Source organism: Chrysemys picta, chromosome 5 (genome assembly GCF_011386835.1).
Source record: "Chrysemys picta bellii isolate R12L10 chromosome 5, ASM1138683v2, whole genome shotgun sequence".
NCBI lineage: Eukaryota > Metazoa > Chordata > Testudines > Emydidae > Chrysemys > Chrysemys picta.
The window spans coordinates 11,551,150-11,565,019 of record NC_088795.1 but is presented as its reverse complement, the minus strand read 5'-3'; the positions used below and the strand labels follow the sequence as shown (position 1 = coordinate 11,565,019).

The 13,870-nt window shown below is 45.1% G+C and overlaps 1 protein-coding gene across 10 annotated transcripts in view; it reads right to left on the bottom strand.

The window, feature by feature from the left end:
* Positions 1 to 4,313: 4,313 nt before the first annotated feature.
* The window catches only part of CDKL2 (cyclin dependent kinase like 2), a 28,092-nt gene continuing 18,535 nt past the window's right edge, over positions 4,314 to 13,870 (bottom strand). For 6 of the 10 annotated variants that reach the window (XM_005283984.5, XM_005283983.5, XM_042856322.2 and 3 more), the window contains 5 exons: positions 10,537 to 10,829; positions 7,516 to 7,609; positions 6,637 to 6,754; positions 6,332 to 6,438; positions 4,314 to 5,671 (listed from right to left, as the gene is read on the bottom strand). In XM_005283984.5, coding sequence (XP_005284041.1) covers positions 5,612 to 5,671; positions 6,332 to 6,438; positions 6,637 to 6,754; positions 7,516 to 7,609; positions 10,537 to 10,829 — 672 coding nt within the window. In that variant the 3' untranslated portion in view covers positions 4,314 to 5,611. Of the gene's footprint in view, positions 5,672 to 6,331; positions 6,439 to 6,636; positions 6,755 to 7,515; positions 7,610 to 9,666; positions 9,773 to 10,536; positions 10,858 to 13,870 lie in introns of all 10 variants that reach the window. The other 4 variants (XR_010601690.1, XR_010601691.1, XR_010601692.1 and 1 more) reach the window with 2 other exon arrangements.

Here is a 13,870-nt window from a genome sequence, read left to right as displayed (position 1 = left end):
TTAGCTGCACTAGAGGAGACCCAATTAAGAAGAGCTGTGCCTAATCGATGGCTTGGGATGGGCTGAGGAGAGCTAAGAGACTCATTAGGCAGAAGGTAGAATAGGTACAGGAAGGAAGAGCCGGAGACAGAATGAGACTTTCAGAGTCAGAGCCTAGAGGAATCTGCCAGCGGAAGATCCCTTCCATCTTCCCTCCTCCTTGGCCAAGCTAGCGGAGGATTGTGGCTTACTGTAAATACGGGCCTGCACAAGCCTGTAAAGGGTGTGGGGAGGACACAGTGAAAAAAACCACACAAGGTGCTTAGCAGAAGGAGATCTCCAAGCTATTTGTAACCGGGAAAGAGACAGGAGTGAGATCCTGCCCTGCCACAATCAGACAGACTAGCCCCTTTTCTTCAGAACTGAAATCCACACTCTGCCCCTGCTGCACACAAACAGCTACCGCTGCCTTCTGAGCAACCGGTCAGGATTTGGCCCTGGGGCAGGAAGGTGCTAGTTTATGGCTGCGTTTGATGCAATAATCCCACCGACTGACTGCAGTAGCAGCTCTGTATGTAGGATGGCTACAGAACTGGATCTTGACTGGAATACCCAGAGACTTGCAGCCTGCTGCATTATCCACAGAGCGAGCAGGAGGAGAATCTACCTCACTTCTGCAAAGGCTCTGCACATCACAGGTACCCTGAGAATTCCCCCCAATTCGCTCACATATGTAAATTCCCTCCCTGTGGAGGAATAGAAGAGAGGACTCCATTATGGATAGACAAAATAAGTCAATGCAGTGGCCTTGCCGTAGGAATATGCTCTCTTGTTTTTACTTATCACACACACTTACCAATACCAAACTATGCACAGGAAACTAACCACTCCATAGAAAAGCGAACACATAGGGGAACACTCTTCTTTTTGTTCTTTATACCATTCAAACCCTATCATTTTATTATTCTCTTTTCCATCGAATCATACGTTGCGGCTGATCATATGAAGGTATCTACAAGCACATTCGCATTAGACATACATTGGGAGCAGAGTAAAAACAAACCACCTTTGATTTTAAGATCAAGAAACGTTTTTCAGCAAGGAGTTGTCCAAGTCAGCACTGAGGCACACAGTCCGGGGTTTTCAGCACTACGGCACAAGGCTAAGAGCACACCATAAAGACAGTGACTGTTCCACCTCCTCAAAAAGGGAAAGTGATATCAGCGTCCAAGAATTATGACAAAAAACAAGGAAGTGAACTATAAGATGCACAATACAAAACTGGTAACATTGCATTAAACCAACAGAATATCCCTAAAACATACTGATAAATATTTGCATTAAAGTATTGATAATGAAACACACAGCACATTTTTATATACACTGGGGGAGTTACTTTCCATCGCTTCACTCGCAGGCTCTTGGATCAGAGATCTCATTCTCAGGTACAGGAAGAATGAACAAAAGCAAAATGTAAAAGACAAACCAACCTGATATATGTGATGTAGCAGTAAGGGCAGCAGCCCAGACCACTGGGGCATGGGAGCAGAGAACCTGGGTTCTATTCCCAGCTCAGCCACTGAACTGGCTGTGTCACCTCGCACGTCCTTTACTCAATACACACCCACCTTTGGACAGTTTTTTTCAGACCTACAGACAGAAAGGGCTCAATGTTCTTATTGTAGCACTTAGTGTACACTGGGACCCACACCCTGTGTGTCTGCCTGAAGAGCTTTGGGACCAAAGAGCAGCTATCAAAAGGCCCAGGGCTGTTGGTAAGAGCAGCAGCAAATATGCAAGAAGTGTCAGTTCCATGATTACCTGCATCATAGCCCAAACCAACTCCCAGTGATAAATGAGCCACAGAAAGATCTCTAGGACGGCTCTGGAAAATGAGCTGCCACCTCTGAAGGGGGGTGTCCTCAGACATTTACTAATGCAGTCCCCAATCCTGCATCGCAATCTGCTAATGTAGAGCCCTCTGTCCTTGGGCAGGGCTGGGTGCTAGAAGAGCCCGATGATAGATCAAGACCAATCATAACGCCTGCTTCCTTTATCATAAACGTTATCCACGTCCCACTAGAGAACTGCTAGTCTCGGTTGTGTACTGTTGTGCCAAGACCAAATGCCATCCTCCAAATATGAATAAACCTCATCCACTCTGGGTTGAGAACACATATTACATTTAAAGCACTAATACTGGCACAAGCTCTGTCTTTCACCACATCTGACCACCCCCACTACCTCCAAGATGGCCCAGTGCCTGGAGACAATCAGCTCCCGGATGAAGGACAGCTGGTTGAAGCTGAACCCTGGCAAGAAGGAGGTGGTGCTGGTGGGCAGAAGGAAGCACTTTGAAGAGTTTGTAGCCGTGGTGCGGTCTCCTTGGGTTGAAGGCACACACCCACAACTGGTCAATGCAGTCTAGTTTCGGAGGGTCCTGGATTTCTCGCTAACGCAAAGTTCTCATATAGCAGCAACTGTGATTAACACTTACCACCACCTCCGATTGGCTAGGAGATGGCATCCCATCTCAGAGAACGATGACCGGGCTTCAGTTATTCACGCCTTTGTCACCTCCCATCTGGACTACAGCAGTGCCATATACCTGGGCATGACGCCTTCAGCATTTAGGAAACTCCAACTAGTACAGAAAGCTGCAGCGCATCTCCTCAGCAACACGGGCCACCACAAACCCCTCAGACCCGGCCTCCATGCCCTACACTGGCTTCCCAGAGAATATCCAATCACGTTCAAGGTCTCAGTCCCCATCTTCAAGGCACTCCATGGCCTGGGCCCAGGATATGGGAAGATCACCTAAAGCTGTGGGAGGTTGATAACTCCACTCCTTTGGCACAGCGGAACTTTCTACCGTAAGAGTAAAGCTCGTTTGCACAGGAGACAGAAGAAGTTTTGCCTGAAGAAGCTGTTCTGAGACGGAGGAACAAACTCCGCCCAGGAACTAAGGGACCTTCCCAAACCTCACTACCTTCTGCTCCAAGTACAAGGCACACTGCTGTGACTTGCCCTCTCTGACACAAATACAGAAAAGTGTGCACCTAAGGAAAACACCCTACCAAAACGAACCAGTACACCGTGCACACAATTCTCCACCTGGGGAGAGGCTGAAAGAGAACAAACCACACATGACAGATGTAAGTCACATACTTCAGTGCACGATCAGAAGGGGCTCAGAACTATGGTGACAAGTACGGTATAATAATCTGTATAGACGAGAACAATCTTTATTTTTCTCAAAATAGGAAATACATTTTCCTTTTGGACAGAAACCTGCACACATCCTTTACATTGAGAGGCTATTTCAAAAATGCACCTAGGACTTCAGAGTTTAAAACAAACAAACCAAGAATGGCAGGAAATTGTGCCATAATGCAAAGTAAAAAAACAAGCCCCGCCCCGGAAAAAAAGACAGACACCTATTTAAAAGTCGTGCTTCTGTCTTAATAGTTTGTATCCATGACTATGGGGAAGACTTTATAAAGACACCAGCTTAAGAAGTTAGGCGAATTCCTTACTTAGGCTCCTAAACAAGTAACAGGCTTTTCAAGAGTGCCAAGCCCCCGGCAGTTCCCACTGTAGCCCAGTTAGAAAAGTAACCTATAAAAAAGTTGTTATAACTGAAAGAAGTCAGCAAACACAATTTCTTCCTTTTTGCAGTTTATTTCCTTTGTGCATTTGATAGCACTGTGTGTATAATCAGTGTTACCATTCGCTCTGCCAAGTCAGTCAGTTCCCCCTGTTTGTGTAAGTCTTTTCTTTGGCAAGAGGGAAGATATGGAAAAAAACACCACAAAAATAACCTATAGACACAACCCACAAACAGGAAAATGTGACTGTAAAACAACAACTGGTAGAGCTGAAACACCAGAAACCAGTTTTAATGCACTTCCTTTAACTGACGAGATTTCAACTTGACGGTGTTTCTTTAAGCAGCTATCAGATCCATTTCAACAATTGATAGTCACTAATGCTACAGAATCCCAGACCATTCAAAAATTCTCAATATACATGCCAGAGACATCTCTTGATTTAATTGATTTCAGATGGTAACAATCCCTGAAGTGGATTTTATATACAGTAATCCCTTAGCCCTTCCCAACAACTGAATCCGGTTCAGGAGCAGGGTCAGTATTTGCAGGAGGATGCTGACAGGGGTGAGGTACACAGATGATGATTTGCAGGCAATGCACAAATATTTATCTTCAAACGGTTCTGATATTTTAGTGATGTCCGTAGTTTAGGACCAAAATGAGTATTTCATATTAAACAGGGTGTTACAAAAAACCACAACACGAGTACGTCTGTACTGATGATTCGTAAAGATTTCACAAAAACATGATTTATTAAAATTTAAACAGTCCCCTGTAGTGTTGGAAATCCAAATACATCAGCTCTACGCCAGAGCCTGGGAACCAGTCACGGAAAGTGAGCAGTTTAAGTTTCACTACCCAAAATTAGTGAAATGACAATAGTAAACACATGGCAAAAAGTATATTAGATTTTTAAAATTCATTCAGTTTTAACTTTTAAATGTAAGCGTTATTGACAGCATATTGATACATTTTCCATGGACAATTTTTATGGTGACAGTGTGTCTTTAACATGTAGTCTCAATGAATTTTTTCTTCCGTTATCTAAGTTTCCCGTACGTCACTCTCTTTTGGGTCTGTTAAATTTGCCTGCTCTCTTTCTTCTTTAAAAAGATTAAAGTGTAGGAGTTACCATCTTTTCTTGGCTCATAAGTGTTGGTAATCCTGCGCTCTCTCACTGAGACCTGGGGCTCTCAACTGGCCATAAATACGTTTGTTGTTGTTGTTTTTTTAAAGAAAAATAGTTTACTACAAGATAACTATTGGATGCCGTTGGTACCGCCAGTGGTGGATTAGCCACAGGGCCAACAGGGCCCATGCCCAGGGGCCCCCAGAAAAATGGGCATGCACCCTGACCACACTCTGCCCGCCAGGTGCTCCTGCCAGGGAGCGGGGGAGGCCCCATGCCCCGACCCCACCCCCCAGCAGGAGTCCCACGCGCTCTAACCCCATTTCCCTGGCAGGAGCACCAGGGGAAGAAGGGGACTGCATGCAGAAGTGGAGGGGAGAGGCCCACACTTACTCTGGCCCAGGGCCCCACAAAACCTCATCCATCTCTGGGTACAGCTCTTCTCCCCAGGACAGGAGTTGATCAGTATCTTAACACACTGACTTAGTTTCACTGTTGGGTAACCATCTTTTCAGAAGACACACACAATTCCATAATGCATTCCATCCCCCTCTCTAATGCCGAACACCTCAGTTCAGTTTTACAAAAAAATATCCACTTAGGATCAAGATACATATGCATGGAACTACACAGCACGATACAGGAAAAGGGACCCATTCACAAAGTCATGCACTGGTCTTCCCTGCTTGGCAGCAGCACAAATACGTTCTAAACACGAGTATGCTGCAAACGGCGATATCGAACATCGGAAGGCTCTCTCTTCAGTAAACCCACAAAAGGTATCCGCCCTTGTCAAGTGTTCTTTTTGAAAGGCAACAAGAGGCTAAGCTGCAGAAAGTAATACATACGCTTCAGAGGCAAAAAGTACCCAATCCCTCAGTTCTTCTCCGGGCTAGCGTTCTACTCGAGGGAAGCTGGCTTCTGAAGCATCTGGCAGTGATGTTCCCGAGATCTGCCAGTCAGAAAACAAATATTAATGTAATACTAGCCTAAAAGCAGTATGACCTAGTAAAACTGATCATCAATAACCTTCTGCCTGTCCCAAGTGCAATATCAACAGAACATGGGCAGATTCTTCATTGATCATATTGCAAATCAAGAGACATGAGTTTTTCCCCACCCTTCACTTTTTTTTTTTCTTTTTGCCTAGAATGGCCAAACCATTTCTGCTCCAACTTTTGGGTTCTTTTCCCCACTCTGCACTGACTCACTGTGTCACCATGGGTATTGGTCTGTAGCCTCTGCATCTCAGTTCACCCATTTGTAAGCCATGTGCTGTGTGTAACAAATCCTGAAAACAGGTGAAATACACCGGAATTGTGGTTGTACTGTGAACCTCGAACATGGTCCAGGTTTGCCCCCAGGATAATAAATTTGGGCCAAAAGTTTTTCCAAAATGGTTCTTTTCCCCATCAGGCTCCAAAACTCCTGCATTGTCCTAAAACAAGTTACTCCAGTGACTATGCTGCTACTCATCAGACACCCTGGAATGCAACGTGTTGCACAGAGAGACTGCCTGGAACCTTTTTGCTCCTGCTGCTTGCAACGTGCTTTGAAAACCTTGGCAGAAAAGCCAAGTAGAACAGTGCAAAGCATTTCATTGGATCATTACCTGTTGCAAAGCCAGGCTCGGGTTGTGAAGATCAATGCTGGCAAGGGATGGAATGCGAGATTCTGAGACAGTTTTGTTCTCCTTTTTGACAAATCTGGAATTTCGAGCTGCAGAAGACAAATAAATAAATGCATTGCCTGCTATGGATTTTTGCTGTTGTTTTAAGTGTACAGTGTCAATATTTCCTTCTCAGAAAACCTGTCACATGCTAATAGGATTAAAAAAATAAATGTCTTGATGCAACTTATACTGCTCTTGGTAACTTCATCATCCAGTTTTAATTAACAGCAAATTAAAGCTCGTACCGTCCACTCCTTTGAGTTCAGGGAGATGGTTATAGTTTAGCTCAGGCAAACGCACATCTGTCTTGGAGAATTCCCATCTTTTCTTGTTTGCCTGAAGAACGTTCTTTTCATTTGAGACCTGACAGCAAGGGATTGAGTTACAGGAGTAATGTATAGCAAAGCGGGGAGTACTAAAAGTAAAACCATTATTCAGGTTAAAAAGAAGCGAGATTCTCTGCTATGAGACTTACACAAGCGTCAAAGTACCAAAACAGCCTGTATTCTTTCCTAGACACATTCTGTTCAATAATCCTCAAGACAAGCTTTAGGAAATCAGTAATTTAAGGAAACCACCTACACTTACGCAGAACATCAAAAACTGGAAAGTGGTCTCAACTGTGCAGTCCTTACTCAGACAAAACTCTTACTGATCTTGAGAGGAGTTTTGCCTGAATAATGACTATAGCATCAGGCTTTAAATCGGCATGGCCTTTCAAAGAGAATTCCGTGGGAGCTGCTAGCCACTCATTTATGTGAGTGATTCATTCGTTTTTAACAATCTGTCCACAGAAAATTCTAAATGTAAATCCTGAACTACTTGGTCACCATAGCCAACACCTGTCTCTCCTCCCAGCCTGGCCAGAAACTGTAATTGCACTTGTCTAGAAGAATACATGTCTATCATTTAGATCTCTTGGAGAGCGCCTCTAACTTAAATAATATTCCAGTACAATACATTCACATAACATAACTGTGAGTAAACTATTATATATGATGTCCCCAAACCAAAGAAGGTAAATATATCTTGAGAAGGCCGAAATGAAAGGTATTAATGACATGACAGTAAATACTGAAGTTTAAAATACATTGTTTTCACTACAGGAGAAGGATGATGCTTACCGATGTGCCCAAGCTGACATTGTAATGCCCTGCTGGTGAATGTTTCCCTTGCTTTATAAAAGGGGTTAAGTATTTTTTAGTCTTCTCATCAACTCTATAAACAAAAACAAAAAATCCAAAGACTCCAGTCAGAATTAGCAATAATCTCTTGGCAACATCATCATATAAAAATAACGCTGCAATGTGAGACATCCAGCCCTGACAATCAGTTGTTGAGCTATTGGTCTCTAACATATACACTGCACTGCCAGTGGATTACAACCCTGATCAGAAGTGTACCCTTGCTATTAGTCTTCGGTCTGTCGAGCAATGAAAATCAAGGTCAGTCTCTCCCAGAAGAGTGTGGCATTGTGATACAGACAAACAGCTGCTACGGACTCACCTCAAGAATCCATTCATAAGGCTGGTATCTAGGACTGTTATTGGCGAACTAGCCTGCCAGCGTCCTGTGAGGGTTTGTATTAGTTACTCCGACCAGAGAGGAGAATCCCACATCCTTCTTCGCTGGCAGAATGTAGCATGACATCAAAGCTGGGTCACACTGAAGTGGTGGGGGAGGGCTGGTGAGCGGGCATATACATTTTCACCACTTTTGATACACACTCTAGATTCCGAACTAAGTTGCGTCACACACACAGTGGGGAAGATTACAATCCATCCCACATATAAGCAAAATCCTGGAATCCCATTGACTTCAAGTGAGAATACTGCCTGTCTAATTTTTTAATCACAGACAGCACTCTCCTACTCCTGCTTTCTGATGCAAAACTCTTTGCAGTCACTCTTCTCTCCCTGCTATAGTTGTATTTAGGGCTCACTATTGTGCCTTCTATGCACAGACCTGTGTTTGGGGATGGTGGGGGCCCTTTTAACTGCACCAGCAGGAGCCCCAAGAAACAATCTTCAGAGCCACAATACTTCCTGCAGCTACCCAGAGGATAAACGGAGCACAGGTGCTACTGCACCCCTAAAGAGGGTGCAGGGTGATCTCCCTTCTACAGCTGACTAGGTACAGCGGGCACTGAGGTCACAGCCTTGCCTGCCCCCTTTGAGACAGTTACAGTTAGCCCCGCAAATCGGAGCTCAAGTGAGTATGTGTGTCCCAGATCCTGTGCAGAAGGGACAAGGAGGATGATCTTTGCACCCTTCCCTCTTTCATGCCCCTACACCCTGGGCTCTATCTGGCCCATAATTATTAAACATCTGTTACAGCAAGGAATACACCAGACTGCAACACTGATCCATGTCTGTATGTTTCCAGAATAGCTGATAAACCATTATTTGCTAACACAGAACTTACTCCTGAAGGAATTCTGCGCCAAAAATATAAAAATTCTGCACAAAATATTTTAAAATTCTGCATATTTTATTTGTCAAAATAACAATATAATCATGTCAGTTTCAATTATTTTGATAATTTATTTCAAAATACCTGCCAACAAGTATGTCTGTAACAATACAGACAATGAAAGATTCAGGATTTTTTTTTTTTTGGACATATAGATTCCTTACTAGGCATATTAATACAGAACTTTGAGTAATAATTCATTTAAACTACAATACAGAAACGTCCACACCCCTCAGAAGCAGTGCAAAGGCTTGGGGGAGTCAGGGGTAACAGAGGAGCCGAGAGAGAGGGAAGGAGCCTGGGAGTGAACCTGGAGGGTTGTTGGATGTGGCTGGGAGAAGTATGGAATGTGTGTGTGTGTGGGGGGGGGGGGGGGGGGGGGGTTGGAAGGTGGGGGAGGGATTGTTATGGGGTTGGGGAGCCTCCCCCCATGCAGACCCTGGCTGACCCCTAGCCTCTCTCATTCATTAGGCACATCTGCCCCTGTCCCCAGGTGTCCCTGCACGCCCATGTATCCCTGCACCTCCTCCCCCCTCCCTATGTGTCCCTGCACCTCTTCCCCCATCCCCATGTGTCCCTGCACCCCCTGCCCCTCCCCTCCCCCATCCCCATGTGTCCCTGCACCCCCACTCAGCCAACCCTTGCCCCCCCAATCCCATGTGGCCCTGCACCCCCACCCCATTTCAGTCCCCACCCCAGTCTGTCCCCCACACTAGCCCTTTTGAACCCCAGTCTACTTGACCTCCCAGCAACCCTGTGTGCCCTGCTCTATCTTCCCACTCCCCCAATATGTGCCTCCTCACCTGGCCCCGTTGGCAGGGCGCTGTGAGAAATGCAGCTTCTGCTCTCTCCCTATCAGCTGTTACGGCTGGTGAGCAGCTGCTCTCTGTTCTTGCGCCACAGCAGCCCCTGGTGGGCGAAAGGCGTAAACTGAATGTATTTTCTGCGGAGAAAAAAAAACTGCAGGGGGACATGAATTCTGCATGTGCGCAGTGGCACAGAATTCCCCCAGGAGTAAGTATTACAGACAAGAACTCATGTTCACCAGCTGTAGATTCTGGGATCTCCAAATACAAAAAAAAAACCCCAATCAATTTGCTTAGGATAACTGCCTTCTAACTGATACCTTCCTTTGTGGTTACACTCCTAGAGGCAGTCCTCTGTCTGCTCTGCTTTGTGCTGCTCATGTGGTGCAAATAAGGCAGAAAATGACATGGCAGTGTCCCCAGAGCTGTCATAGCCAGTCCTGATGCCACCCTATGGTGGAAGGAGTGCGTAAGGGCGAGCGTGAGTGGTCAGAGCATGCTATGCTCTGGGTATCTCTAAATGGTGTTTGGTCCCATGAGGACTGTTGCCTACTGGCATATATTACAGCAGCCATGAAGTTGCATCAGGGCCATGGAGAGAATCAGGAAGCCATAACCAGCTCCCTTTATGCTCCATGAAGCTGGGAGAATGGCATAAACTCAGGAAAGCAGAGATTCTAACTCTTAAATTCCATAATCTCAAAATACAATTACAGCCCCTCCCCCGTACCACTGAAAATCTTTTACCACCCACCCAGCCCTGCCCAAAACCCATTTAACCCCCTTCATTGTAACAATGTCATTCCATGACTCTCTCCTTAAGGAGCATTTGGTAAACTCCTCTACTGTTCTATTTAGCTTCCATACCTGTAATTATGGGTTCCAGGAATAGTTCCCATCCCAGAGTTAACACTTATATTGGGTGTGATGGTGGCAAGGTTCGGGATAATGGGAGGAATAACCATGCCCGGGTTCTTTATGTAATCCAAACTGCTGCTGGAGTCTTTCATGCTTGTCGGAGGGACTGTTTTGAACTGACTGGTTCCACTGTCATACAGGCAGCTCATATTGGAAGATCTGTCAGCCTTCTCCACCTCAGCTTTGGATAATTTCACCTTGAACAGTTTAGAATCTTTGATCTTTGGATCAATGTTGAAGTCCTGTTTAGAAAGAGAAGTGTCACTCCGCCTATTGGGGGTTAGAACGGACGTTAACATTAATTTACGGCAGCACGTGTGGAAAAAGAACAGAAGACAGACACTCATAAGAAGCGGTGAGATTCAGGTAGAAGTGTAGTGATGTTATGAAGAAAACACCTGTTTTCCATCAGCAGAAGGTAGAGTTCATAATTCACAAAAGACTTAACTTATTTACATAGGACAGTGAGACTTTATCTTACTACATCCCATCAACGCAGGAGGTTTGGTTTGGTTTTAACGTGTTTAGGAAAATTAAAGGGCATGCTCTTTCTCATCACCTAGGTGCCTAGTAAAATAGCACTAACAGGGCTTGGCTGCTGCAGAACCAAGCTTCTGTGTCCTGTCCCCGCAGGGGAGAGCGGTGGGCGGGGGGGCTGAGTGGGGCTGGGGGCTGGGACCGCGGCAGGGAGCTGTGTGCCATTCAAAATCGGCTCGCGTGCCGTAGGTTGCCGACCCCTGGGTTAGGCCAACCTAACTATGGCGCTTAGGGGGTGGCATTTTTCGCAGCCCTGAGTGACACAGCTGGGTTGATCAAATTTTTAAGTCTAGACCAGGCCAGTGTCCATTCCTCACTCAACTGAGCATCCCTTCCCAGCAGGTCAAGGTACATGCGACACACCAGTAACTAGGCGATGTTATGTTATGGAGCGTACTATTTCTGAAATTAACATGTGCCGAAAGTGCAGTGACATGCACCATGAAGACGGCATACAAAGCTGATGGACTAAATCACGGAGGATGAGACCCCACATCAGTCGGGGCTTCGGCCACACACATTTCTAGGCTCTGGTATGAAAGCACCATCACCCTACTCAGCCACAACGTTGTCACGCCTGTTTTGACATAACCTAAGAGACAGGTAAGCAAATGTTTACTGTGATTTCCCTTAAGGGACGGCACGTTGTGACGTTGTGCAGTCTATATGGTTTTATAAAAACTTGATAATAAGTCAATATAATGTAACTGAGATAGTTTTAGAGAAAATACGGTAATAAGTGAATGTAACGTAACTGGGATATGCTTCATGCAAAAGGTCTCTTGTAAGGTATCATTACAAAGCTTATAATCTACTGAGTATGATCATCTGATTTGTATAAATGTACCACTCTTGTATCTAAAACTAGAAATATAAAATGTAACTCTGAGGGCCTATTGTAATTGTGTAAAGTGTGGACCATTAATGATGGTTTGGAATCTTGATGACTCCCATTGTCTGCAGATGGCTGTATTTACCTGTGAGTCTTCCTGTATATGTGTGTGCTGGCAAGTGAGTAATGAAGTCTTGCAGTGACATGTGATCATGTCACCTGAACTGGAATCCATCTTTAACCTGGTGCTTTTCCAGTGAGGGGGGGTGGAAACCCAGAGAGACAAAGAGTTCCCGCCTTATGCAAAAGATATATAAAGGGGGGAAGAGAACAGAGAGTGAGAGAAGCCATCATGAAGAATCCCCTAGCTACCACCTGAGCTGCAACAAGAGCTGTACCAGGGGAAAGAATTGTGCCCAGGCCTGGAAGGTGTCCAGTCTGAGAAAAACTTACTGAAACATCTCTGAGGGTGAGATTATCTGTATTTAGTTTGATTAGGCATAGATTTGCGCATTTTATTTTATTTTGCTTGGTGACTTACTTTGTTCTGTCTGTTACTACTTTGAACCACTTAAATCCTACTGTCTATATTTAATAAAATCACTTTTTATTTAGTAATTTACTCAGAGTATGTATTAATACCTGGGGGAGCAAACAACTGTGCATATCTCTCTATCAGTGTTATAGAGGGTGAACAATTTATGAGTTTGCCCTGCATAAGCTTTATGCAGGGTAAAACGGATTTATTTGGGTTTAGACTCCATTGGGAGTTGGGCATCTGAGTGCTAAAGACAAGCGCACTTCTGTAAGCTGTTTTCAGGTAAACTTGCAGCTTTGGGACAAGTGATTCAGACCCTGGGTCTGTGTCTGGAGCCAGACGGGAGTGTCTGGCTCAGCAAGACAGGGTGCTGGAGTCCTGAGCTGGCAGGGAAAACAGAAGCAGGGGTAGTCTTTGCACATCGGGTGGCAGCTCCCAAGGGGGTTTCTGTGATCCAACCCGTCACACACGTGACTACAGCTCGGTTAGCTGGCTGGTGGCAACAAGAGGGTTTTTTGTTGGTGGTGGGTTTTGTTGTTTTTTTTTTTAAACACAAGCTGCAACCCATTATTCTGATCCTAGCCTGACACCTACAGCTTTTCATTGCCAGAGGTTCTGAGACAAAAGGAATCCTGGGTACCATGCATGAGGGCTAATCATGTTATTCAACTCATGGGCATAACAGGACACCTCCCATGCTCTTGGAAGGCACAGCTCACTAGAGCTGCCCAATGGAGAAGCCCATCTGAGAGCAGGAGAGGGCTGAAAGGAGGATGGGCAGAGGGCTTTTGGAGTCACCGGTGCTTTGAAGAGGCAGATAGGCCAGAGAAGTCTAAGGAAAAATAGAGATATCCTGACCTACTTCCAAAGAAATGGAACAAGAGCAGAGATAAGTGTCACTGAGGCAGATCCCAGTCCCTAGCATGGGATTTATAGCAAAAGTCTCTACATCTGGAGCAGGGATCTGCAACAATTCAACATAATGCTGTGCACAGTCAGTTGATTTACACACTTTAATGAATCCTCATCACAGCTCTGCGTAGTTGGTAGGTAACCATGTACCATCCTTATTTTACCCACTGGGAAATGAGGAAAATGGTTTAAGTGACTTGCTCACAACCACAGATGGAGTCTGCATCAGAGGCAGGATTAATGCTCAGGGCTTGCCGATTCCAAGTCCCTAGCGCTCACCTCTCTCAATACCGGTAGAACTACACTGAATACTCTCTGGTGCAAAGGCGAGGGAGGGAAATGTACAACATTATACACACAATATAGGAGGGTGTATGTGATGGGTTAGACTTACAATAAGACCCTGGTATCTGGAGATGCTGCTTCCAGACAGTCATTTTGCTATCTAGAGTTTAGCACTCCGT